Genomic DNA, 27304 nt, shown 5'->3' with positions numbered 1-27304 from the left:
TATTGCGCATGTATATTAAGGATGTCATAAAACGGCTGAAAAATATAATCTCATCTTTATTAACCCTTCCTTCTCTCACTTTTGTGCTAAGAACTATAGTGAAACATTTAGAGATGGAGATGAAAAGATGCTAAGATTGAAGCAGAAAGGGCTGTGGCGGGTTTAATTTGCTTTCCTCTAACAGACGGCAACAGCCAAAGAAAGTTAATTACCCTCTCGTCTCGTATCTCGATGAGCATGCGTGATACGATTGGGTTGCGTTTGTTTGTGTGTTCGTGTACCCATCTGTTTTCCTGCCAGGCAGAGTTGTTAGGAGACTGTCTGCTTCAGCATGCGACCGCTCTGTCTCTTTAGCTCTTTCTTTTCCTGTGGCCTTTTCTGCCCTGTGTTTTCTCATTTTATCTCATATCATTTGTTAATCACGTTCGCCTGCCCGTCGTCTACCTGCCGTGTTGAGCAGGAAGCCGACCTTCTCCGCATGTGACGCATACATGTCGACACGGGCGGTGTACTGTCCATATTTTTCATCATCAGATAACAGCATTAACAGTGAATGATGTGAAAGCACGTTCAGATCTTACTGCAGGAAGTAACACAGGAACTGACACGCAAAACTTCAAAAGAACAATCACAGTGGTGCTATGATACTCTATTTTGCGGCTGTCTGTGTTTTTGCACTATGCGCTACCTGTGCATGCAAGTACCCACAGCATGCATCACAGGGGCAGTAGTTAAGTGAGTGTGTAATCGTATCTATAGCCCTATTTGGACTGTAAATGTTTTTACAGGGGAATGTGATGTAAGTTCAGCATTTGCAGGTACTGGTTGGCAACGTTATCGCCGTCGGTTCAGGGAAATGTTGTTTAGGGAAATTGTTTAAGAAATGTCTTTGTTTTTTCTCCCTCCACACATGAGATACTTCCTGTTTTGTTTTTTATGACCAGACCGTAGTTTCGTGGTAACTAGACTTCTATTCAAAGCATCATCTGTTTGTGTGCATGGAGCTATCGGCCCATCAGTCATTTTGAAAGTTCTGCACAAATGATGCTCTCTGAGGACTGAAAGAAATGTTGGCCACGTTGACATTGCAGATACGTTAGTTTTATCACAGTGAACAAAGCAAATGATCTCTCACTGACGTCATTCTGAGAAACAGTTACCGTCTGAATAGTGCATAAGACAATGGTATTTGTCCAGGGAAGCGTTTTATGCACATATGGATGAAGGAAACATCAGATATGTGAAGATGAGAACAGGATGGCGAAGGAAGCGAGGTGATTTGTGACCTTACATTATGAAGCCTTATGTTTTTATTACCTTAGAATGAGCTATTTATATCTACATACAAGGTTCCCTTGAATGGAATTGGCCAAGTTGTTTCTACATTAGCTCTAAACGGACAAACTGCTCGACAAAAAGTGTTTCATAAATACGTTATCTCTTTCGGCAAAGAAGTGAAAACAGAAAAACATCTTCGTACTATGAGAGAACAGCTCCCTTAGTGCTTCGAAAGGGAGGGGTGGAGTGAGCCATTGGTTGCAATTACATTTACATTACATTTAAATTTTGGCAGACGCTTTTATCCAAAGCGACTTAGATAGCATTATCCTATACAATTTACAAAGGTATCCTAGGTACCCTGGGATCAAATCCACAACGCAATGTTAATACTCTTACCACTGAGCTACAGGAAAGCTACAATTCGCAACCTCACCGCTAAAATCTCCATATTGCTCCTTTAACTACTTTCATACGATCATTTTTGTTTCATTCTGAGAACTAGTGACTACATTTCTACCAACTTCCAAAGAAATTGTTTGGTGAATTTGTTTTTGTTAGAATCTTGTTTGACACTGGACTGGAATGACCTCAATGCACATGAACATGCTGATTCAAGGCAACATTGGAGTGATCTCCTAATATTTTCTGCGGCTGTATATATTTAGCATTTACCACACAACATTATTTCCTTCACATAATAATATAGGACTCATGCTGTCAGATACTCACTGCACACACACACTCCAACACTACAAAAGGATGTAGATCTTTTCTCCATACAACCGATGTCAGCAACATGCACATTAATCTATTCCTAGTGTTGTGTAACATGTCCAGTCCGATGAGTCTGAACCAGAGTGCTGATGTCATGTTTGTGATGTCAGACTTCACCATTCTGGGCCAGCTCACTAGAGATGTGTGTCTCTTTTCATTTCTCAGGCCTGTGTGCTCACTTAGGTGTGTACGTGTGTGTTGTCAGGGTGATGAATGTCTTGCCCGGCTGGCGTGGGCTGCGGCCTTTGCTTTTGCTCGTATGATGGACGAGGGCCACCAGAAGAGTGGCGTAACTCGTTGTGCCAGTCATAACCTTGAGCTCCATACACACACACTCTCTATTTGCTTTTGAGACCTCCTCAAAGGTCTCTGATGTCAGCAGTTTGGCAAACTTTGGAACTAGGGATTCTCCGATCAACCATCTTCTGATACTGACTCCGATACCTGAGATTCAGTATTGGCCGATACAGTGCAGGGCATCAGGCTCAACTTAAACAATAATTTCCTAACCCTGTAAAACAAAAGAACAAACATATTATTCACAATAATAATTGTGAATGCATTAAAGTTTTATTTGTCTTCCAGTCTTAACATTTTTAATAAAAAGTTTTATTTGTTCTGTTGAACAATGGTAGTCAATGGTGGCCAAGAACCGTTTGGTTACAAGGATTCTTCCAAATATCTTTCTCTGTGTTCAAGAAATGTATATATATTGGAACAACTCGGGTGAGTCGATGATCATAGAATTTTTTTTTTCGGGTGAACTGTTCCTTCAACAAATCTTGTTTATATAGCAAACATAAAAGGAACCCAAACCTCTTCTTTTATAAGCGTATTAAAACTTTAATTAATCATATATCAACGGAACCGTGTCCCATCCCAGCGTTTGTGTCTGGGTGGGGCAGAAAATAAAAGAGAAACCATGAAAGAAGGGGGATGGCTGACGTTCCATTTTGTTATTTGATGGCGTTGCTGTCATTATGTCCTTTTCAATATCCCCTCATCTTTTATGTGGAGCACAAAGAGCAGTGGTTCTTGAAGAGACCCCGGTGGAATGTGACAGGACAGAAAACTCTAAATATTAATTTAGGTAACACTTCAGTAAAGGGAGGAATTCTCACTATTAACTAGTTGTTAGTAGCATGTCTATTATTTGCATATTGACTGTTTATTAGTACTTATAAAGCACATATTCTGCATGACTATATTCTGCATCCCCGATCGATAACTAAACCTAACAACTACCTTACTAACTATAAGTAAGCAACAAATTATTGTTTTTTTAGGAATAAGTTGTAGTTAATGGTTTGTTAATAGCGAGAATTGCCCCCTATATTGAAGTGTGATCTTAATTTACATGTCGTGTTTTAAATGTAATTTTAAATGTTTAATACATGATTGATAAATATGGAATACATCTCGGTATGAATTATTGTTTATTTATCATTGGTGGATGTAACTCAGGTGCGTGACGGGCAGGTCAAACACAGAGCGGGGGCAGACAGACCCTTGTGAGTCCCTCACCCTCTCTCTTCCAGCGAGCTGCGTGCAATTTAAGTTTCTAATGTATTCTTGCACTTGAGACGCTCTTAAAAGCTGTTGTTATTGCTGCAAAGTGCTAATTCCATCTTCTCAAGGTTAAATTAATGAAGCGTGCAATGTGTTTTAGTTTTGACACGCCATTTTGACAAAAGCCGCTGCAGTAATGTGCAAGTCTCTGTTTGTTAGATACAGTTGTTCTCTTGATGTTTAGTATACTGTACGCATATTTATTTATCTTCTGTGTTAAATATTATTTCCACATGTTTATCTTTAAAATAGGTTTGTAGTCCATCTGCAAGTCCCCACAAAGTTATTAAATCCCCCATAAAAGTAATTTACAGAGCCCTGTTTATAGTGCACTATAGAAACGTGTTTTGTATCTGCTGACTAACTTGAAAAACAGGAAAAAAAACATCTTCTTTAGTTTGAAAACAGCTATTAAATAAAAATTGTTTTTGTATTATTAACAATTCATTAGAATCGGAGAACGAGGTGTAAAGATAAAGATTCACAGCTCTACAATTATGTGTTTATTCGTGTGATTTTCTATGGCGGTCATTTTGTGGTACTTGGAACAACAAATTATATTAAAGGTGGAACCGGATCTGAAAAGTTTGAGAACCACTGCACGTACTCGCACAAATACACTTCAAAGAATCCTATGGATACAGAGACTTTGAGTATCTGACAGAAGTTTTGCGGTGGTGTCATCAGTACAGCTCTCTGGAGAGAGGATGCTTTCAGGTTTCATTTTAGTCCCCAACAGCAACGGTGGACTGCTCTTCTTCTACACAAACTTCACTTACACACACACGGTAGATCAGGAGAACACTCACATATACATTAAATTAGCTTAAATAAACTAAATAGCCATAGGTATGTGGACACCAGCTATTTAGTTAACGGGCTTGGCCATTTTAGTGACACATGTTACTAAATAAAGCCTGTAGGCATTCAGTCTCCTTAGTCTTTATCCACATTTATCTAAATAAGTTTTATGTCCTTTTCAATAGAAATGCTTACCACCCACACTGGCATGTTGGAACGGTTTCTAAAAGTGGCTTGTCTACACAAAAAAGACAGAAACATGTAAATTAAAATGCATAATAGCTTCAGAAACCAGGCTTTATCTCCCAAGATTACTGTCTGATCTCACAGATTCTCTTATCTCTGAATGGAAATCCTTCCTTCATCAAGTGCAAAACTTTTCCAGAAAAGTAGGTAGGTAGGTACGTAGATGTTTAAAAACTATGTAGACTCACAAAAATACTTTTCTTCTGGAGTATTTGTAGAGAAGGATTATGCACAGCAAAGTGAAGTTTTTACAACTTGTTTTATAGTTTGGCGTTCTCAGCGTGTTATCTTTAATGTTGTGTAATTGGGCTGTAATGACTTCTCCTTTATCAAAGTATATCACACGCTTCTCACCTCCCCCAGGAACATCTCATCCTTCCGTTTCTCATTTTACATTTCATCCATTTTTTTATTCATGTCTAGTTCGCTCATAAAATATTCATTTCACGTTCATTAATTAAAGTGGCTGGCTGGATTAAAGGAAGACTGTTAAAGAAATAGTTCACACAAAAAGGCCATTTACAATTTATGGTGCCATTTACATTCAGAACTCTTAAAGGTACTGTTGTGGAATTTTCTCATTCCTTAATCTAGGTTGAGTCCACTTTGACTAACGCAATACACAGAGAAAAATGGAAGTACTTTGCAAAGTATTTTATTGTCGTTTAATCTGCATCATAAGCAATGAGATGGTGCAGAGAAAAGGCGCTCTTTCCTCCTGCACACAGAGTATATATATGCTTAAAACGTGACACCCCTCCCTTTGCCCCCCAGCAAGAATACCGAGCTGGTTTACGAGAAGTGATGCCCGTTATTCCAAACAGAACATCTTGGCCCCTGCTCGAGGGCAAAGGCAGAGTGGTATGACACGTATTGAGAAAAACATGATAACATTTTAAAGAATCATAGATAAACACTTCATAAACATAGACAGACACATCAAGAAGCAAGATTAGAAAATTTCCATTACAGTACCATAACTATTTTGAGGGTCAGACGATGGACATTGGTCTTTTAAAAGAATAAAAATGCCATAAATGTGAATATATTCACTGGCTGTATTGCATGGTAAAAAACATTGCTTTTAGCAACTGTGTTTTTAAGACACAATAAGGCTGTAAAAATCACACGCGGGTTATAATTGGTGTGTTTTATTTCATAGAATAAAACGTGAACATATTTTTATGGATTTGTTTACCACAGATCTTATTTCAGGCGATTTACCAATAACCCGTTAAAAAAAAACCCATAGACTTTGGAGCGATGGAACCGGAAGTCCTTAACTGCTAACATGCTTCCAGGGCTTGCATACAAAAATTCGTCATCTCTGAGCCTTCCTCCTCCTTAGAATATTCTATGTGTATATATATTGTTGGATGTGTTTGCACTTCTCATGTGTATTTGTGTTTCAGGTGTGAAGATGAGGAAGTTTGCCTACTGTAAAGTGGTGTTGGCCACCTCTCTAGTGTGGGTGATGCTAGACATGTTCATCCTACTCTACTTCAGCGAGTGCAACAAATGTGACGAAAAAAAAGACAGAGGATTGCCGGGGAGAGACAGTAAGTACAGAATCACATACCCATTCATACAGCATAGATTATATTATTTGTGCATATAGCTGAAACCTTTTGTTTTTAGATTGAAACGAACATTATTTAACTTGCATATTGATTTACAAATGAGGATATGACGAAAATTTGGGAGAGGGGAATTTGTGAGATTTAGGATGGTACAATGTTAACAAGTAACATCTAAATTAGGTTCTTGATTTTAATGCTAACTGTAGTTACAGTTTTACTCCAAATTCTCAAAACATATGAAAAACTGACACAAAAATGTATTTAATAATAAAGAATATTATACATTTGAAAAAAAAAACGATATCCTCAAAGGGAAGTTTGGTCGGATTTAGTTCACTTTTACCTATCATTTTGTCCAACATTCAGAAAACATAGAACAACGTGTATGTCTCTAGCTATGTGTATCTATATCTGAAAATATTGAACTGTGTGTGTTTGTGTGGGAGAGAAAGAGAGTATAGAAATATTATATGATAGTTTCTGAACTGTATTGATTTTTTATGTTCTGAAGGACACAAACAGTTCCAAAGCTTATCTGAACAGAAAATCGAAGAAATCCAAAAAGAAAAAATATTTGAACACTTTTGGACACTTCAAGTCAAACTTAAAATAAATGAATTCAAATCCAAACAAATTATGTTTTATCTTTTCCTCAGTACTAATGTCTTATTTTAAGTCATTTTTAATGAACGTTCATGCAGGTGTCCTAGTGTTATTGCATTTATCATAGACATGGTTCACTAAATGCCAAGTCCAAAAGCTAGCTAGTAAACAGTATTTATTGTTTTATAAAATGAAACATCCTATTGAATTTTTTTCCAACTATCTAAATAAATGCCACTTATTATAATATTTAGTTATATAATGTTGCACATTTTAAAGTATGGCTCAAAGGGACAGTTCACCCCCAAAAAATAAATATGTCATCATTTACTCACCATCAAGATGTTCCAAATCTGTATACAGAACACAGATAAAGATATTTGAAAGTATACTTGTAACCAAACAATTCTTGCCCATTGCCATCATAGTAGGAAAAATGACAATGGTAGTCAAAAGTGCCCCAGAACTGTTTGCATTCCTACATTCTTCAAAATATCTTCTTTTGGTTCAATGGTAGTCAATGGTGGCCAAGAACTGTTTGGTTACCAGCATTCTTCCAAATATATTTCTCTGTGTTCCTCAGAACTAATACATTTGTACAGATTTGGAACAACTCGAGGGTGAGTAAATTAAGACTTTTTATTTTAGCATGAACTGTACCTTCAAGAGTCCAAATACATTTTGGGGAACAAACTATGAGAAAATGGAGTGAATAATGAAACAGTATAAAAGTGTTTCCTTTCACGTTGCTTTGTCAATTATGTGGTTGGTTTCTATGTGGTCAAGATGTACTTTGCTTGGTTTTATGAAACAATAACCCTGAAATAATCTGCACATTTTCTGCTGTGTGTGCATCTGTGTCACAAGCGATGATTACAAGATTTCCCCCCAGAATCCCTCAGGAATGTCATTGGGTTTTGCTGAGCAGGAAAGCAGGACAGAGTTGCCTTATAATGCGCTATCTGATTCTGGACAGCTACATTCTGCCCACTTGACACACACAACTTTCCCACACGAACACACACACATGTCTGGTTTATTATCTCCGTCGGGACATTCCATAGGCATAATGATTTTTAAACAGTAAAAAATATATTTTATCCCCTAAACCAACAAATCATATAAATTGTACAGAACGATATTTTTTGAAAATCTAAAAAAGCAAATGCTTTTATGCCCATAAGGACCTCAATTTTGGTCCCCACGGTGACACGAGTCCCCACGAGTTGGTGTGCATTCAGGTTTAGGTCCCCACCGGGATATAAAAACAAGTCCACACATACACACAGAGGGATTAAAAACAGGCAGTTTGCCTCTTAGAGCAGATTTAATCTCTCACTGTTTGCAAATCTGACCTTAATCTCACCAAAGCATGCTTTTTGAGTTATTAATGATCAAAGCTCAGTGCTTATCCACCTACACTCACACAAAATCGCACATACATTAAAACAATAAAACCATTACAAACACACGGACCACTTGTGGTAGAGCTTCTATTTTGTGTTTTTATTTATAAAATATTAAGAATGTGTTAGTATTTGGTCTGTCCCCTTAACTTTAATGAGAGCATCCACTTCACAAGTGTGTGCCAAACCTGAGGATTCTTGTTATCCCAGTATGATTTGAGAATGTACTTGTGTGCTTGTAAGGATATCTGACCTTTTGTACACAAGAGTTACCGTTTGATCATAGTGACCTAGAAATTGTACATGATAAAAAAGGTTTTGGACACTTTTGTGTGTACGAAGAAGTAAATTAAAGAGTGTGTTAGTACATTGTGAGATAAAGTCAACTCCCATGGTTGAGAAAGCTGAGAGTAGTCATTATCCCAGACAAATACACACGCGAATGCCTCAGGCAGGGGAAGAGTCTTTAACGTGTGTGTGTTGTGTTTCAGTTGTGGTTCAGAGGCCTCACGACGGCCCAGGGGAGATGGGAAAGCCAGTAGTCATCCCTAAAGACCAGCAGGAGAAAATGAAGGAAATGTTTAAGATAAACCAGTTTAACCTGATGGCCAGTGAGCGGATCGCTCTCAACCGATCTTTACCAGACGTCCGGCTTGAGGGGTAAGTATTGAGTTGCTTTAAACATCTCAGATCATAAGATGTGGTTTCATGTGTAACATTCAATGCCAAAAACAGAATGGACATGTGAACATAGCCCTGCAATATTATGTTGACGTCTTTGTGTTTTCTTTATGTTTGTTATGGGTTTTGTAATGGCTTGTCTGCAACAATGATTTTATCTATTTTATGTACATATAAATGAATAATTTGATTATTCAATCAGCATATCACGTAAATGATTTAATTATCATTTGTACTTTATTGACAGTTCTACTAACTGGCTAAATAAACACATATCACATTTCTTCTGCACGAGCTACAGCAGTTCTTTGACTGTTTGCATTTGGCTTTAGAATGACTGACGTGTGGCCGTATGCATGTGCGCTTGTTCCTTGCCGTGAAATGCGTGCGTCAGCGACCGAAATGTAAACATTGATCCGTGAAATGTGTTTATTTTCTAGCCCTCAGATTAATTACTGCAGAGGCATTTTTCCTCAGCTGTATTTGAAGCAAACCAATAGAATCAACAATTTCAATTAAAAGATAAGAGCGTGTCAATTATAGAGCCACAGCCATGACCCAACTTCACACACACGTTTACACAGCGTCATAGCAGAATGCTTTCACCTTCACACAAATGTGATCTTAGAATTCTCATACAACGATAAAGAGACACTTACTGAATCGTCTTGTTTTCAAACAAACTTATGAAGTGTTTGACTGGAGACAGCAGGCTGAGGTCTTAATGTGTAATAATGAAAGGGTTGAATCAGATTATTTATCTGGGGCACAACATAATGAGGGATAGAAAAAAGGACGGTTCACTGAAAAATTTAACTTCTGTCATTATTTACTCATTTCAAACCTGTATAACTTTCTTCTGCACAACACAAAAGAACATATTGTCAATGTCGATTTTTAAATGATAACACTGAATACCTTTTACATTTACATTTAGTCATTAAGCAGACGCTTTTATCCAAAGCTACTTACAGAGAGTTCAGGGAGCAATAAGCAATATGTCATACAGGAGCAATAATACAATAGGTGCTAATACAAAGTTACTAGTATCAGCAAAAGCCAGACCAATACTAGCAAAAATAAGACCAAATATTCACAGAAGAGATGGGTGTTAAGTAGGTTTTTGAAGGTCGTGAGAGATGTGGTTGAGCGGACTGAGTTTGGAAGAATGTTCCACCAAGACGTTGTGAAGGAGAATGAGAAAGCGATTTACTACCCTTTTGAGAAGGCATAACAAGACCCCCTCCTGGTTCCCCCGAACGCAGGGCTCTTGATGGGGTGTAGGAGGGTGCGAAAGTACGGCTGGGCAGATTCAGTGATTGTCCTGTAGGCAAGCATCAGTGACTCGAATCTGATACAGGCTTCTTCCGGTAGCCAGTGGAGAGAGATTAAAAGGGGTGTCACATGAACCATCTTGGGCTGTTGGGAGGCGAGACATGCTGCTGCATTCTGAACCAGCTGGAATGGTTTGATAGCCTTTGTTGGAAGACCAGCAAGGAGAGCTTTGCAGGGGTCCAACCTTGAGATCATCAGGGCCTGGTGATCTTTTATTTGTTAGATAGTTACAAAACCCATTGACAAACAAAAAGGATGTCTAACAATAATAATTTATTGTAAAACATTTACCCGTATTAATTTTCTATGTTTTTTTCATGCATAGCTGGGTGTTTTTTGTTTCATCTTTTGAAATGAAATTAATAATTATAATGAAAAAATTTGTGAATAATAATAAGTGAATTTTGGTGACCAAATCTCACATTGCCAACTCAGTGCTTACATGCCTCACACAAATGACAACTACACATTTGTGCTCATGCATCGGGACTAAGAATTACCTTATCTTCCTCATCCTGTTCATCATGCAACACTCGAGGTCCATTTCAGAATTTATTCTAGAATGACTGGGACCAGCCATAATAAAAGTCTGGATAAAAACAATCACAAGAATATTTTCAAATGTACATAAAACTTTTGGTCAATTACAAGAGATACATATTGTCCCTCTTAGACAGAAACCTTGTATGTCGAAAACTGTTACTGCACTATTTTTCAGCAACACTGACAGACATGAAAGGTCTACAATATACTTGTAATATCAAGTATATTGTATAAAAGGGCTCATGTGACACCCCTTTCCATCTCTCTCCACTGGCTACCCGTTGAAGCCCGGATCAGATCCAAGTCACTAAAAATCAAAATAAACTGATCGACTAAAATGTTCCCAATAGTTTACATGAGCGACTTCATGGATACACAAACCTGTTTATTACCTGCAGTAGAGCTGAAATGAATTTAGAGTTTTAGCATTTTTATTATCAGAGTTAAGCTAATATGGGACCATAGACTGCACAATATGTGGTGAATTGTTTGTGTGTAGCAATCATTGACCCCGTGTTATTTAAACACATTATTGGAACTGCACTCGGCGCATCAAATACTGACGGCTAATGTGTTTGCATTGTAGATGTCAGATTACTGTGTGTGCATAGCTGCAAACGAATGTGTGTGTGCACAGCTTTATTCTCAGTAGCTTTTATTTCCGTTATACTTTGCAGTGTAATGTTTACCGGAGAAAAATAGAGACGGAGAAAAGCATAGATGTATGGATAACATGTCAAACTCGTCCTTGAGAAAGCTTAGAAAATGACGTTTGTGTGTGTTTGTGATTTGCGACTTTTCTTTTGTTTGGCGGGATACCGCTCCAGACGTTTCTGCTTTCCCACTGCATTAAATAACGTGAGGAGTTTTTTCCTGCTGCAGTGGCCGCACACATTCAAAAGACCTTGGCTTGAATATTTACGGTTTTAATAAGTCCCTCGATGTTCTCTTTCTCTGGGTGCGACCATGGAAACTATTCCACCATGACAATAATGTGACTTGTTTTTTCTGAGCCTAGTAAAGCAGGAGCTTGTTTATGACAAAGGAGACATGATATTCACACACATAGCTGCACATACAGCTGTTAGGCTTATTGTGTTATCATGAATTACATCACAGTGTATGTCATCTCTGCTTTAGTGATAACTAGAAGGTCGTGTGAAGAACTTTCTTTAAGAATTTGTTTGTGACTCGCACTTTAAAGCTTAACCACAAATATCACTGGTAAATTTAAATTGTTTTACGACAAGCATATCTTAACATGTTGGCGGTGTAAGATTTGTATATGTAAATATAGTATAATAGCCTTTTTGCTATTTTTAGTTGCCACTGTAGTTAAGTGAGAGGTAGAGTTGTTGATGTGCGAAAATGCTAATGTCAACATCATTGTATCTTTTGCGGTTTTGTTCAAACATTTGCTCTGACTAAGGGACTATATATTGAACTAATGTACATATACAGTTTCTGCCCTATTTTGACAGGGTTCCGGGTGGAGATGTCCAGTGTAGGGTGTGTATGCTGAAATTGTGTCGCTGTTGTGAGCATGAGCTGAATAAGCTAATGCAAGACACCGCATCTCAGACAGTTTATGTGCTACTCTGACCTCAGGAAGGGAACTCACGGAGTCTGATGTCATGTGTTGACTTTTCAGCTCAAAAACATGCGAGAGGAGGATCATCTGCATTCCATAGAAATTCATTTAGTTTCTCTTTGCTTCTGTCTGGCTCCAGACTCACAAAAAATAGCAGACGGACAACATTTAGGAGACCGACTTTTTAGGAGCCAGATCAAAATAAACATGAAAACAATTTTGTGTGAGTCAGTAGTTACCTCGGTGATCACTCACACTGATTGAATAGTTTAGATCAATTCAAGTCGATATCTTGAGGGTTTCATATTGATTCACAAACCCATTCAGCTGTTTCATTAAAAAGAAGTGGCTTATTGAATTAGGAGTCAGTCATTTGTATTACAATCAGATATCACGCTGTTGTGTTATATTCCTTGGTGGAAAGATGCTGGATAAATGTGTTGGTAACACAAACACACACATACAATGTAATGGAATAGCAGATTTATAGCATGAATGTGCAAATGACACATCTGCAGTCACGGTATGATGTTGTCATGGCAACATGGACCAGCATTTCCAAGGAATGTTCAGCACCTTGTTGAATGAAATATTCCACGTTTTGAGAGGGTAAGACCAGGTTTCTTCTTTTATTAGAAACGCGCAGCTTATAAAATGGGATATCAAGGAAGCAAATACATCAAGTTCAATAATATGTTCAAATGCACAACGCAAACATTTTTTAAGGTGAATTTGTTATTTCTGTTTCAGAAATAATGACTGTTATTGAACTCCCCCCGGCTGACAAATAATGCCGCTCTTTTACTCACTGCATCTTAAGCTGGGACGTGAGAACGTATTTGAAGGAATCGCATATGTCGGGTCCGGCCGAAGGATCAAATTGTGATTGGACTGGCTTGACAGTATCTTAGCAACACTGTTAAAACATACTACTGCGCTTTTCTCTTCCCCAGATAAACATTTTTCTCTGCCGGCTTCTGTTTTACCAGACCTTCTGCTCTTTTCATCATCTTACGCGCACACACTTCACACTTGTAGCTCCCGTATGCCGCAGTGTGTTTTAAATTACTGTTTTGCTGCTCTGAAAGGAGTAAAATGGAATACATTATTCCGTTTCGGTAAATTACATATCAAAGGAGGACGAGCAAGAGACACAGAGAGGGAGCGAGGAGAGATATCTGATTTCAAAGCAGTACGATATCTCAATCTGTACAGAAGGATAAGAGTGGAATACCTAGGCAAGGAAAAGGAAAGTGGAGATGAAAGTGATTGAAAATGCATCTGTCAAAGTGTGAAGTGTGTGTATGTGCAAACGTTGTTGTGTTTTTCAGCCTGGTTGTGATTTTAAAGGGTGGCTTGTTCCTTCATTACACTCCCATGTGTGGTGTGTGTCATGATGAAGATGAGTCTTGGACTCAGGAGATGTTTTCTCAATACATGAAGCAGAAAGGATGATTGACATGAGATTTAGCCAACGGAAAAGGAATAAATGAGTTTTTATCTCATGTATCAATGAGAGTGTCACATTCAACTGATTTGCAAATTTATATCAGTTATTAATGTTAAGTAGAAAAAACGCCTAATCCTAAATGGCAAATTGCAATAGCAGTTGTACGTGCATAAAACCTTAAAGGTCCAATGTGTAATTTTTTGGCGGATCTATTGACAGAAATGCAATATGAACCATTAGGGCTGGGCAAAATCGATTTATAGTTTTAAAAAATGTGGTCGATTCGATATCGATTCTCAAAAGCCATGAATCGTTTAATTCATACATCCGCGTGGAGTTTGTGTCTGGCATCTTTAAGCACTGGGACCGAGCCATCTATCAGTTTCAAGTCATCTCCAAATCCAGCGTTTTATTCACCGTTTATATTACGGATGCTCCGGTATCTAGGTACTTTGGTACTAGGCCTATCTCACGAACTGATAGCAATTTGATGATGTCAACGCGTGATGACATCCAGAATGCATGAGGAAATTAAATCTATAATCATTGATTCGAATTGAGAATCGAATTATCAATAGAATCGATAGCCAGCCCTATGAACCGTTAATGGTTAAATTACCTTAGAATGAGCTATTTCTGTGTACATGCATGGGTCCTCTTGCATGAAAATCACCATGTTGTTTCTACAGTAGCCCTAAACGGACAAACTGCTCTACTGACCGCGTTTCGTATATGCTTTTCAGCAAAGAAACAAAAAAGTTCTGCCTCAGCCTCCATAGTGCTTCGAACGGGAGGGAGAGGGATGGAGTGAGCCATTGGTTGCAATTCGCAACCTCACCGCGAGATGCCACTAAATTTCATACTGGACTTTTAAAAGTGGACTTCTTGGAAAATAATAATGATGTTCATGAAGGTTTGGCATATTGTCAATGTTTTCTTTATTAACTAGGTTTGTGTCTCTGTGTGTGCAGATTTTATTTGGTTCGGTTGTCTAATGTGGAAAGCCAACCATTTTTGGCTTGTATTCCTGTAATTAACAAGTGATGCACAACCATTAAAAACATGTGGCCAAGACTATAAATGTGCATCCAACATGCACACAGACACACAATCTGTTTAAGAGTTGTGTGTTTTACAGTTGTGAGCAGCTGAACAGCTGGAAACAATTCTGACCTTTTCTCCTTTGGTGCATTCCTGCTGTCGGGGAGGGACGTGTGTGTGATGCTGAAAGCTGTGGACACACAATATTTCCTCTGCTGTATTTTTCGCTCTGATTCAGGCCTAAGTTGCTTCATTAAAAACCATATCCAAAATGTTAATAACATTTTGAATATACAAATTTAAAAACATTACGCTTTAACTATTTTTAAAAAGTGTTTAGTAGAAAATATGATTTGAGTTTATTAGTTCTGCCCTGTTGTTTTTTTAATTCTTGGCAGAACTTCAGATAATTGTCTGATTTAAAACCACATGGGTTTCATACTTGCTTTTCCGTTTGTGTGATTTCAGCTGGTAGTTTTGTAGTGACTTTTCAGGATGTCCTTGATTTGTGCAGTAAGGGAATGAAGTGCAGTTCTGTTTTCACTTTGCTAGATGTGCAATGCGGGCCAGGGGTGATCACAGGGCCCATGATGTTTTTTATGGGTGGGCCCCCTCTACTTCAGCCCCAATGAGCAGAATATATAGAGAACCCCTGGTGGGGGTCAGCCTGTCTGACTTTGGTAGTGAAGTCATCATTTTTTATATTATTACTTTTACTTTTTACTATTACTTAGATTAATATATATATATATATATATATATAGAGAGAGAGAGAGAGAGAGAGAGAGAGATAAGATGCTAATATTCTTCACAAACACACACACACCCAGCCCAAAAAAATGCATGGAGAAGTAACTCAATCAAGTAGGCTGTCCCGTCCATAACTGAATAACTACAGCTGGAATATTTCCTTTCCACTGTGTGTGTGTGTGTGTGTGTGTGTCTGTCTCTCTCTCTTTTCACAGCACAGAACTTATGGAGGATTTAGCCTGAGGTTTCTGATCAAATTTCCAGTATAATGATGCGTGTATGTGTGTGATGGAAGAGTGTTGCAGACCTGCGGCTGTTTTTGTCTCTCTTTGATTGCACCAAATATATCCCATTATTCCTTGTGACTGTGTGTGCATGTTTGTGCGTCTCTGAGGGCTTGTGTTAGCATATGTGCATGAGCATTTCATCTTAGATTCCTTCCATTTTTGTCTATGCTTTTCTATGTTGTTTTCGCCTGATAGTCTTACACACAGGGCCAGGCATATGTCACCCTCTCACCTTTCAGTTGGATCATGTTGTGTGTGCTGATCAGAGTGAATTAATATATAATATCCCTACTGTAATACATTTATTTTTTAACACCCCGTAAAATTGCATTACAAACGAAGTGTTATTTAAAAAATAGGCTTCAGTTACACCACAGCCATTCATTATGATTGGCTATTTACTGGTTGGTCGCAGGTGGTTTTAGCGGAGGTAGGTTTTCAATTTAGAGAACATATGAGCGAACACAAAAATCTATGTAGCGCTCAATAGTCCTCAACATATTCGGTTTTCATTTTCTCCACATAAATGCAAATAGAAACCGTATTTTTATTGGAAATTTGGTAGAAATACTCTTAGTAATTCAAAGAATGAAACCAAAATTATCCTTTCAAAAAGGAAATTCTGAAAAACTGAAAATAATTTTAAAAGGGTCTCTGAGTTATTTCTGCAGCTGTTTATCTGCTCATTTTATCAATATATAACAATACATAAACCAGAATGTAAGATACATTCAAAGCTAGAACTTACAGCTATGCACTAAAGCTCTTATTTTTGGGGGGCATATTTTGAGGTCTTCAAAGAGAGAGTCCATGTAGGAGAGAAAATGCGAAAGAGAAATCTGTGACCCATTTTAATCAGGCAGGTCGCGGGGCTGACCAATGAGACGCCTTGGCTGCAAATTAAACTGTTGTCTAGGGTGCTGAGAGTTGACTTCAGGTTAATGACTTTAGAAAAGAGCGCTCTGTATGTGTGTGTGTCTGTGTGTTTTCAGAGACTTGGGCTGATGAGTTTAAGAAAGATTGGGCCGGTGAGGGTCCGTGTTACCACAGTGATGAGACATGATGGGCTACAGCCCCTCACCGTTTTGTAATTAATGGTGTGTTTGTGTGTGGTTTGTAATGTCGAGTGGGTTGGGAGCTGTTATGCAGATACGATATGGGAGAATTATAGGGGTGTATAAAGGCAAATAGAGTATATAGATCTAAAAATACAGTGTGATTTTGTTTTTTAAATTTCATGTCTTTTTTTCTACGTTACCCCAGATTGTTGTTTTGTGTTGGTGCGTTTGTTTGATGTTTTGTCATTTTTGGGTCAGCTGTGCCAGGGCAAACAGGAAACAAGGCAGGAAGTAGGGGCTTTTGTCTCACTTTAGCTCTCCAAATACAACATACACTGGCTTTCCTGTTTCTATCCAGGCACAGGCTGGCACAGAACCCTACAGTTACAAAGTCCGCAAACAGTCAACATATCCTTTATCACCAATTAGGAGGTCGAGAAGTGGAATGTGTCACTTTTAAAAATTAACGCATTTATTGCAATTTCAAGCCTTCTTGCGTTCTCTCTCTCTCCCTCTCAATTTTAATTTTAAGTCTGCTGCATAACAAAGCTGCATTGCTAGACCCTTTGCAGCTGGGCTGTACACAATGCCGGCAATGGAAAGTACAATAACAATAACAGCAGTGCAAACACTTAATGTTTACATAGAACAAAGTCCATAGCAGAAAATGGAATAGAGTGAAACAAAGTAAGACAAGACTAGAAATGAAGGAATAGGGTTTTGTTGTTTCTCTCTCTAAGGGGAATGATAATTGTTAGCCCTTTTCAGACTATAGATCAGACCTTCTGACGCTCATTCAGCATCTAGTGTTTTCTGTTTTTAGAGCTTCTCACAGTAGATAAGATGCTTTCACAGTCTCTCCATCAGCTCTCCAATCTCCATTTCTTTATAACAAACGTGTGTGTTTGTTATAAGTGCCAATCTCATCTCAGATAATGCTTTCTGAAGCTCTTGAGACCCACTGCGGCTCACTGTGTGGGGGTGTGCGTGCATGCGATAGAGTTAGTTTCATGTGGTATCAGTTGGGTTTAGGACAATTGTGCAACTGGATTGATGATTATCTTGTTGTCGAGTTTTTTTTGTTTTGTTTTACAGCTCCTTCATTCTTATTGATTCTTTGTGGTTTTCAGATGTAAGACGAAGGTGTATCCGGACGATCTCCCTCGTACCAGCGTGGTGATCGTATTCCATAATGAAGCATGGACCACTCTGCTCCGAACAGTCCACAGCGTCATTGACAGGTCCCCAAGACAAATGCTGGAGGAAGTCGTTCTGGTGGATGATGCTAGCGAGAGAGGTGAGTGTGTTTGTTGAGATCTTTTTATGATTACTGAGGTTTCTTAAAGATTATTCAAACAAAAATGACAATTCTCTCATAATTTCAAATCTCTAATCTCTTCATAGTTTCAAAACTCAAAAAAACTGAAAGTTGAACACTCATAAGCACACACTAAGTGACAGATCTGTCTGTGTCTGTATTTATTCAAGTTAGGATGAGCACATTGCATTACAGCGCCACGGATATAATGACATGGTTTTGTTTCCACTCTTCAGAAATGCTCCCATCATCCCGTTTTTTTAGTACTCTAGTTTGTGTGTGCGAAGGGAACAAAACACATCTATCAGATGCTCAGCTGTGGTCTAATGGTTAGAGCGTTGGGCTTGTGATCAGAAGGTTGCCGGTTCTAATCCCAGTGCCAGCAGGTCATGACTGAAGGGCCCTTGAGCAAGGCACCTTATGCCAGATCATTATTTCACCCTGATAATCGTGATTATGGTTAAATAATAGCTTTGACATTAAGTATGTTTGAAAAGAATGTATAACTTTCTGTACAGCATTTAAACGCCATATTTTATATAAACCTAAAAAACTACTCCTGAAACATTTTATTGCGTTGCATAGTCTCCAAAGGTCCACTTTATTTTATATACATTCATCAAAAGTGGCCAGGTTGCATGTGTGCCTTATCTGCCCTGTACAAGCCGCGCCTGTGTGCTTAACACATTAAGACACCTTATAGGCCTAATATAGTCTACACAATAAGGCAATATGCAATATTCATCAATGTTCCTGCAGAAGCTTGTTCTGTTTTTGCTAAACTGTGGGAACAGATTGCGAAGCGTGTGCATGGTTTATGAATTACCATGCAAAAAAAATGAGGATACAGTGTACAAGACCAAGAGCACAGATTTTGATGTCGTGGGTATGGTTTATTAATCCGTGAACACGGTTTTGTAAACTATGGGAACAGTTTTAGAATCTGTAAATTCAGTTTTTAAACCGAGTGAACGAGGTACAAAACTGGCCATGGATTTGCGGATCTTGTTTTTTTTTCTCCGACAGGTGATCTGGCGGGCTCCGTAGATTTACGACATGAATAGCAAGTGTGTTTGTTCCAACACATTTACACATATCAAAAAAAAGTGAGAGTCCATTGTGTGTATGCTGGTGTGTGTGGGTGTATAACTCTATTCTCTTTTGTCTTTATCTGCCGCACTAACCTGTAATTTGAACTAGATTATGGGATTAGTGGATTAGTAGGTGTAATGAATATATACCTGGAATTACACTGTCAATAACCCATCCCGCCGTGCATTCGCACACACTGTGACCTGACAGTCGTTCACATTAACATTTATGCATTATCAGACGCTTTTATCCAAAGTGACTTACATTGCATTATACTACACATTTGTTTCTAAGTATGGGCAATACCTGGGATCGAACCCATGACCTTGACATTGTCAGCGCCATTCTCTAACCACTGAGCTGAAGGAAAGCTGTCAGAACTTGGCAGTGCCATAGAAATGTGCAGCAATGTGCCTGGTGGCTGGCAGTGTCTCCATGGCAGCTGCTCTGAAGTGCCTTTTACCCCCGGATACATGACCTCTGCAGAAGTCTCGGCCTCGGGCATCACAGGCACGGCTGTGAAATCCCTTTGCGAGTGGCCTGTGACACCCGGCTTGGAGTGGATCGCTGTCGGGTGAATATTTCCTCACAAAATCGGACAGCCGGCTAAACCACTCACATCAGTGTGACTCTATAGGCCTATGGCACAAACACATTTCAAAAACCTACTTTTCTAATAGTGTGGAGGTTTGCGGGCATTGAGGAATTTTCAGGTTCAAACTCGCCTTCATGAGCATCATAGCTCAGTTTGTCAGCACACGTGTGCTTGGTTGCAAGAGAATGCCACAGGGATGACATATTTTTGTATGCAAAACTTTCAAGTTAGTTAGGGTTTTAGCATATCCAGTTCCTTAAAAGCCGGTTAACAGGTTAAGGTTAAGAAAAGCAGCAAATACTTCAGGGTCATAAAACACACTAGTAATATCCCGCTTGATTTTTTTAAAGCCTTACCATTTCTGAAAAATCGTTGGTCAAGGCAACTAATGTGGCGCTAACTTCCAAGTTGGCCTTCCAAAAGTACATCATCCCTGCAACACTCTATAGGAATAATTTATTTAACGTTTGTGGTAGTCTGACACATAACACACACTCTTTGTGTAATATATCAATGTGAGTTTCTCACTTACACACTCAGTCATTCACACAACACTGGAAATGCTGACTTTACAGTTTTAAGAGCACTATTTATCCGAAGGGCACTCTTCAAAAAAAAACTCTCTCCCTTTTGTCCTTCTTTCTCTTTGTTGATTTCTCCCATGGTTTCTCTTCCTACAGTTGTTGTCTGTATTGGAGGGTAAATAGTGAATGTAACAGCAAACTATCGTTTCCTCTTTAGTGGATTCACAAGGAAGAGTCTGCTTTGGACTTTTTCGAGTGTGTATGTTAGCTTAAATTGCGCTGGCTTGTGGTCGACATCCCCCAGGAAACATTACCTCAGATGTTAAGTAGCCTAGGTTATGTGCACACATAAACAGATGTTTCTCGAAAGCTTAACAGCAGCCGGAGACTTTGTTGTCCTAAGCAAAGTATGATAGTGATCTACAGTACAGTATGTGTGTGTTTGGATTCTCAGTAAGCTGCGTTTGTAGTTGTTTGTTTTTACAGTCAGTCTGGTGTGTTTGTACAGTATGTGCAGCTGGAATGATTATGCAGAGATCAAAACTGAGTTTGGTGAGAGACTGTAAAATCATTAGGTGTTGAATTGTTTTGAAGCTCGTGACACACGTTTACTTCTCTATTAAATGAGGACATCCCATAAACTTCTATTGTTTTTATACGCAGCTAGTTATAAACACTATAACCTAACACTATAGCCTCCTACATATTCAAATGGGTCCCAAGAATTGTTTTCAAAATCTGAAGATTTCTACAAATATGTTTTCTTTATAAAATCAAATCTTGCTAACTTTTGTCTACAAATTTGTCCCCAAAATATAGTTATGTGGGTACACACATTTGTTTTGATATCTTTGTGGCATGATAGTAATCTATTGTTTTTACACTGACTATTTTCTATCCCATATCCCAGACCACACCAATAACTCTCACAGAAACCTTTATGAATGTTTACATGGTTAATAAGCATCATTTTGTATGTTTTTGAATTATTTTCCCTCATGAGGACCACAATGGAGGCAGCACCTGTACGCACACACACTCCTTCCTAACCGGTGCAACATTTTGTCCTATGCAAAAAAAGATACATCTATGTCTCTCTCTCTCTCTCTCTCTCTCTCTCTCTCTCTCTCTCTCTGTGTGTCATGCACACACACGTGCACTAGTTCGTTCAGTAATAGATTGACTCCTCAGGTCACGTCCTGCATAAGAATAGCTGCCAGCCCCCCATCTTCCCCCCACCTCTTCCCTCCTCGTCTATGCTAATCTGTCGCTCCTGTGGAGAGATAAAGACCCAAATTCCTTCTCTCATCTAGCTTCTGCTCAATTTTGTCCTCTAATGATGTCCTCTCTCGCTCTCCTCTCTCTCTCTCTCTCTCGCCCACTCTCTCCTCCCCTTTTTTTCCACTTAAATGACTAGAGGAATACGCCAGGATATTTATTTACATATGCATAGATTTAGACACGTACTGTATAGACACAGCGAGGGTTGAGTGGAGTACAAATTTGACACAGTTTTTGATGTAATGAAATGGCTTTCACAACACCTCCAATTTAATTTCCATAATGTGACATTTGTCTGTGTGAAACAGACCTAGAAGGGACTTTATTTTTGGAATCTGGATTTGATTGGCTTGTGAGAAAAATGTGATGCTGTAACACGATTTGCTATTTCTTGTACTTTATGGAGCTTTACAGCCCATGGTTACTATGAACTGTCATTGTATAGAAGGATCAGGCCTATAGACAGTGTATTTGTATTCCTTGTATTAAAGAGATAGTTCACCCAAAAATGAAAATTCTGTCACTCTCTAGTTGTTCCAAATCTGTATACTTTTCTTTGTTCTGATGAACACAGAGAAAGATATTTGGACGAATGCTTTTAACCAAACAGTTCTTGGCTTCCATTGACTACCACATTAGGAAAAATGACAATGGTAGTCAAAAGTGCCCCATAACTGTTTGCTGTCTTACATTCTTCCAAATATCTTCTTTAGTGTAATCTTTCCTATTATGGTAGTCGACGGGGTCCAAGAACTTATTTACAAGCATTCACCCAAATATCTTACTCTGTGTTCATCAGAACAAAGAAATGTATACAGATTTGGAACAACTATATAGTGAGTAAAGGATGACAGAATTTTCATTTTTGGGTGAACTGTCCCTTTAAAGATGACGAAAACAATTGATTGCTTATGTCTTCTCGCAGTTTACAGCCAAACAGAGGAGATTACCAGACAGTAACATGAGGCATAAAATGAAAGTTCAATCGCTGTTTCTCTCCCTGCTGAATACATCACTTGATCTCTCCGCTTTATCTTTCTATTTCTGGAGCCTTATTGCAATGAGAAATTCCTGCAGCTACATTTAGTTCAGAGTGTTCTGTTCCACATATCGCTCGTCAAATAAAGCATAAGAAAGCAGATAAAGCTGCCGTGGAAGCGTATTGCACAGACTTGTTCTCATGTCAAACCTTTCAAAGCCTTGTGATTACATGTATTTGCACGTTTGGCATGTACCAGTTCTTCTGAGTTTCGTTTCATCATGCACCGTATTTTTGTACAATTTATTACTAAGGGATAGTTAAACCAGCATAATTTTGACATGTTTAATTACAAAAAAAAAATTGTGTGCACTGTCCATTTAGGTTTATGCATGGTACTTTATACACAGATTACCTTGTCGGCCGCTTTGGTCAATTTACGCGCATAAATGCAACTAAAATAAAGGTTGATGTTTCACAGGAGTTCTCCTCGTTTGGCTTTGTTCTCTTTCACGGTCATAGTGTGACCTCTGCAGCATCTGCCTTGGTTTGAATAATCCTCTCAGACAATTCAGTGTCTCTTGAAAATAGCTTATTTGATAAGAACACAAAGCTTTGGTAGCTGAAGCTGAAATAGGAGCAATTTAATATGGCTGGTGCAGCTGAGCATGTTGATCCTCTTCTGGCATCAGGAGCTGAGAGCTCTCAAAAACAGCGTTTGAATCATCGGCAACATGAACTCAACCACCCACAGCAGACACTTATGTAGAGCCATACTTGATCAATCATTGAAGTGCTTGAGAATGGATGAAGAAGGGCTTGTGTGCGTCACAATATGTTTATTCAATATCTCAGTTTTTCTTCTGAACACAATGATAATCAGATGATTTATGACACTTTAATGTCTCTTTTATGACCTGAACCTGCACCCTGATAGCACACTACATCCGGCAGACCTCAGATTGATGTTTACAGTACATCTGGAAGACATCTACAATACATAGTTTGCTGATCTGCAATACGTCTGCTCTCAGATGCCATATAGACATCTATAAGACGTCTGTAAGATGTTTAAGATTTAGAATGAGTGAAATCTTCTATGATGATAAGCAGATCTTTTTACACAGCAGAAGTTTTCCAAATCTTTCGCAGACATCTTACAGACGTACAATAGTTCACCCAAGAATAAAAATTCTGTGAACATTTTTTCACCCTCACGGCATGCAAAACCAGGTATATGACTTTGTCTTTAGTCTGTGGAACACGGAAGAAAATATTTAGTGAAATATTTCAGTTTTTTTTCCATACAATGTGGGTCAATGTTGTTTGCTCCTCAACCTTCTTCAAAATATCTTCTTTTTTGTTCTGCAGAAGAAAGAAAGTCATACAGGTTGGAAATGACATATTTTGTGTCACTAGTGTATAATTGTATGTTTCCTCCCTCTTTGTGTGTGCAGACTTCTTGAAACGTCAGTTGGAGCAGTACGTGCGACAGTTGGAGGTGCCCGTTAGGGTGGTACGGATGGAGCAACGCTCCGGCCTGATCCGTGCTCGGTTGAAGGGGGCGTCCATCTCCACGGGTCAGGTGATCACCTTCCTGGATGCCCATTGTGAATGCACCACTGGCTGGCTGGAGCCACTGCTCGCACGCATCAGACTTGACAAGTAAGCGCTTGAGCTCCCAATGGATTCCTTATTTGATGGTTGATATTTACTTACTTACTTTACTTACCTCAAGACGAAACGGAAGAGCACAGCAGCCGATAAATCCTTTAAGAAACAGAGACTATTTACAACAAATAACATAGTGTATGTGTTTGTTTTAGCAACACATATCAAATGTGATGTTTTTCGACCTGGAATATTCTCAAACCACAAACCCCAGTGTGCCATCAGATGTATCAGCAGACACTGATACATGTCAGATACTGTATATCCATGAAGACAAGATGTCTGCTGTGTGTTGGATATTTGTTTGTAATCGGGGGGCGTTACATGGCTGTTAAAAGTGAGGTGCACATCCTGCCCCATAATCATCATATTTCAGGAGTTTTGTGGCAGTCTAAAAGAAACCAGATGTTGCAAACCTAGTAAAACATTACCTTTAAGACTTGGTTATAGGTTACCCAAAAATAAAAATGATGTCCTCATTTACTGACCTTCATGTCTTTTAAAGCCAGTATGTGTCTCTTTTATCTGTTCAATGCAAAATATATTTTAAGAAGTCTCAGTGGTTTTGAGTCAATGCTTTGGTATTCAATGGGGGCCAATGATATTTGCTTTCCAACATTCTCCAAAATAATTTTTTTGTGAAGAAAGTCACACAGTTTTGTGAAATGAGGATGAGTAAATGATGAAAGAATTTTCATTTTTGGGTAAACAAAAAATCCTCTGCTGCCTGCTAGCATTAGCAGTGAAGTAAAAGATGAACATGTTTATTCAAGCTTTGGTTGAAAAATTACATTCCACTAGAAATCTCGGACATAAATGCGGCCACACACGCTGAAACGTTACACCCGGCGCGTGCTCGCATGCCTTTCATTTCATTTCTGCAATTTGTGGTGGACCTATAAATGAACCAGTCATTTTCACACACACCCTCGCTTCCGCCGTTCGTTGGTTTTCAAAGAGATCAATAGCTCTTAGTGCTTTGTTTACTCGTAATGCTGTATAATTTTTTTTTACTTAGCTTTCACCTGTACGGGAGAGATGGTGAGGTATGGAACATGAACTGTAATCTGTGCTTTATTCCTTGATTTCCCACTTCTGGACCGTACACATGTGCACATGCTCGCACACGCGTGCTGATCCTCCGTGTTGTCTTGCCTCTGGCGGTCTGTTGGGGCATCATTAGTATATAAAGCTCCAGAATGCTGAATTTAGGAAAGATGCGTGAGCCTGCAGTGCTCTATTTGTGAAGTGTGTTTGTCTGACTGTGTGTGTGATCCATCATCATAGCAACTATTAGCATCACAGCGGGATGCTTTGTGCTGATTGATGACACAAGTTTAGCAAACGTCCCCTCTGATCTGTGTCCGCATCTGTTTGAGTGTAGAGAGGTGTGCTTGTCAGCTGAATTCAGAAATAAACAAGGGCTATTCAGTATCCGACTTAACTTATTTAGATTGCTGAGGTCGTGTTGGTTAATTCAGTAAAGAGTATATAATAAAAAGTGTGTGTGCAGGTTAGGTTTTAAGATTTGCAGGATGTTGGGCAGACTTGCGAAGACTCAAATGATCTAATAAACATAATAAATAATTTTTAAATTTAGCTAAAAAAGGACAAAAACTAATGTGATACTATCACACCCTGCAGAAAAAACAAGTTTAATGGTTATAATGGGAGTTGATGTGAGTATTGAATTTAGGGGAAATGATAATGGTGTCTACTGGTGTGTGATGAAATCTATTGGTGGGATCTGGCAGATGGGAACCAGTAGAACACCATTAAATCCTACTGGAATAATGGCCAAAAATGATTTTGTAATGGTCCATAATGTTTTTTTTAATGGAAACCATTTTATATTCTTTTAGTTTTTTTCAGCAGGGCAATGTTTCATATATGATATATATCATTGTACATGAATTTCATTAGCATATGTCAAAGCACCATAGGCATTTAACAATAGATGTCAAAACAAGAAGTCAATACCCCACCACATAAAAAAACATATGTGTGTGTTCACAGGAGAACTGTTGTGTGTCCCATTATTGACGTGATCAGCGATGACACTTTCGAGTACATGGCGGGGTCCGACATGACATATGGAGGCTTTAACTGGAAGCTGAACTTCCGCTGGTATCCAGTACCACAGAGAGAGATGGACCGCAGAAAAGGAGACAGAACTCTGCCTGTCAGGTAACACACAATAGTGTATAATTCAGATTCAAACTCACATTACCCACATATGCGCCATGTGTCACCAGGTCACGTTTTTGACTTGCCAATGCATTTTAAAGGTAAAACAAACATTTATTTAATCTTTCCAACACTGTATTTCATATTCACCTCAAAGCTAGGAAAAATGCAAGTGCAGCTTGTGCCCCTGCCCTGAAGCTAAACGCTCTGCGGTTAACACAAACAGAAGAGTTTTAATCCACACAAGCGTTTTGCAGAGATGAAAGTCTGTTTGCCTCCTCACCTCATAACAGGGAAGCTGTTAGCCTTTCGATGCCGGATTTCTTATTTTCCCAAACGCATGCGTTGTTTTGATCAGAAAGTAGTTCTGACGCCACTCTGCTCGCTTTGTTTTAAGTCTCACCACCCCTTGCTCATTTGCTTTGCCTCCCTTCACTTCAGAGCTTGGGTTTCTGAGCAGCAAAGCAGTGTGAAACTACAAGAGAGCAAAACAACAGCAGGTTTTTGAGAAAAACATGACTGGAAATGAGTCGTGCTGCAGGGGAGAGATGGAAGCAATGCAGGAAAGAACAGAGAGCGCGTGCTGAGGCAAAGGACAAAGAGAGAAAGACTTTTAAAGAGGAAGAGAAATATGTTTTTTCCGTAATAGGCGCATGTAAAC

At 38.8% G+C, this 27304-nt stretch overlaps 1 protein-coding gene across 2 annotated transcripts in view; it reads left to right on the top strand.

Moving 5' to 3' along the window:
* Window positions 1–27304, top strand: part of galnt1 (UDP-N-acetyl-alpha-D-galactosamine:polypeptide N-acetylgalactosaminyltransferase 1) — a 65933-nt gene that overhangs the window by 30075 nt on the left and 8554 nt on the right. For both annotated transcript variants that reach the window (XM_079470056.1, XM_079470057.1), the window contains exons 3-7: window positions 6084–6230; window positions 8752–8920; window positions 18127–18293; window positions 24243–24450; window positions 26473–26643. In XM_079470056.1, the coding sequence (XP_079326182.1) occupies window positions 6092–6230; window positions 8752–8920; window positions 18127–18293; window positions 24243–24450; window positions 26473–26643 (854 nt within the window). In that variant the 5' untranslated portion in view covers window positions 6084–6091. The remainder of the gene's footprint in view (window positions 1–6083; window positions 6231–8751; window positions 8921–18126; window positions 18294–24242; window positions 24451–26472; window positions 26644–27304) is intronic.

This window comes from Barbatula barbatula (genome assembly GCF_947034865.1).
Source record: "Barbatula barbatula genome assembly, chromosome: 12".
Taxonomy (NCBI): Eukaryota; Metazoa; Chordata; class Actinopteri; order Cypriniformes; family Nemacheilidae; genus Barbatula; species Barbatula barbatula.
Note: the sequence above shows the minus strand (reverse complement) of the source record. Positions and strands in the feature narration are given on the sequence as shown.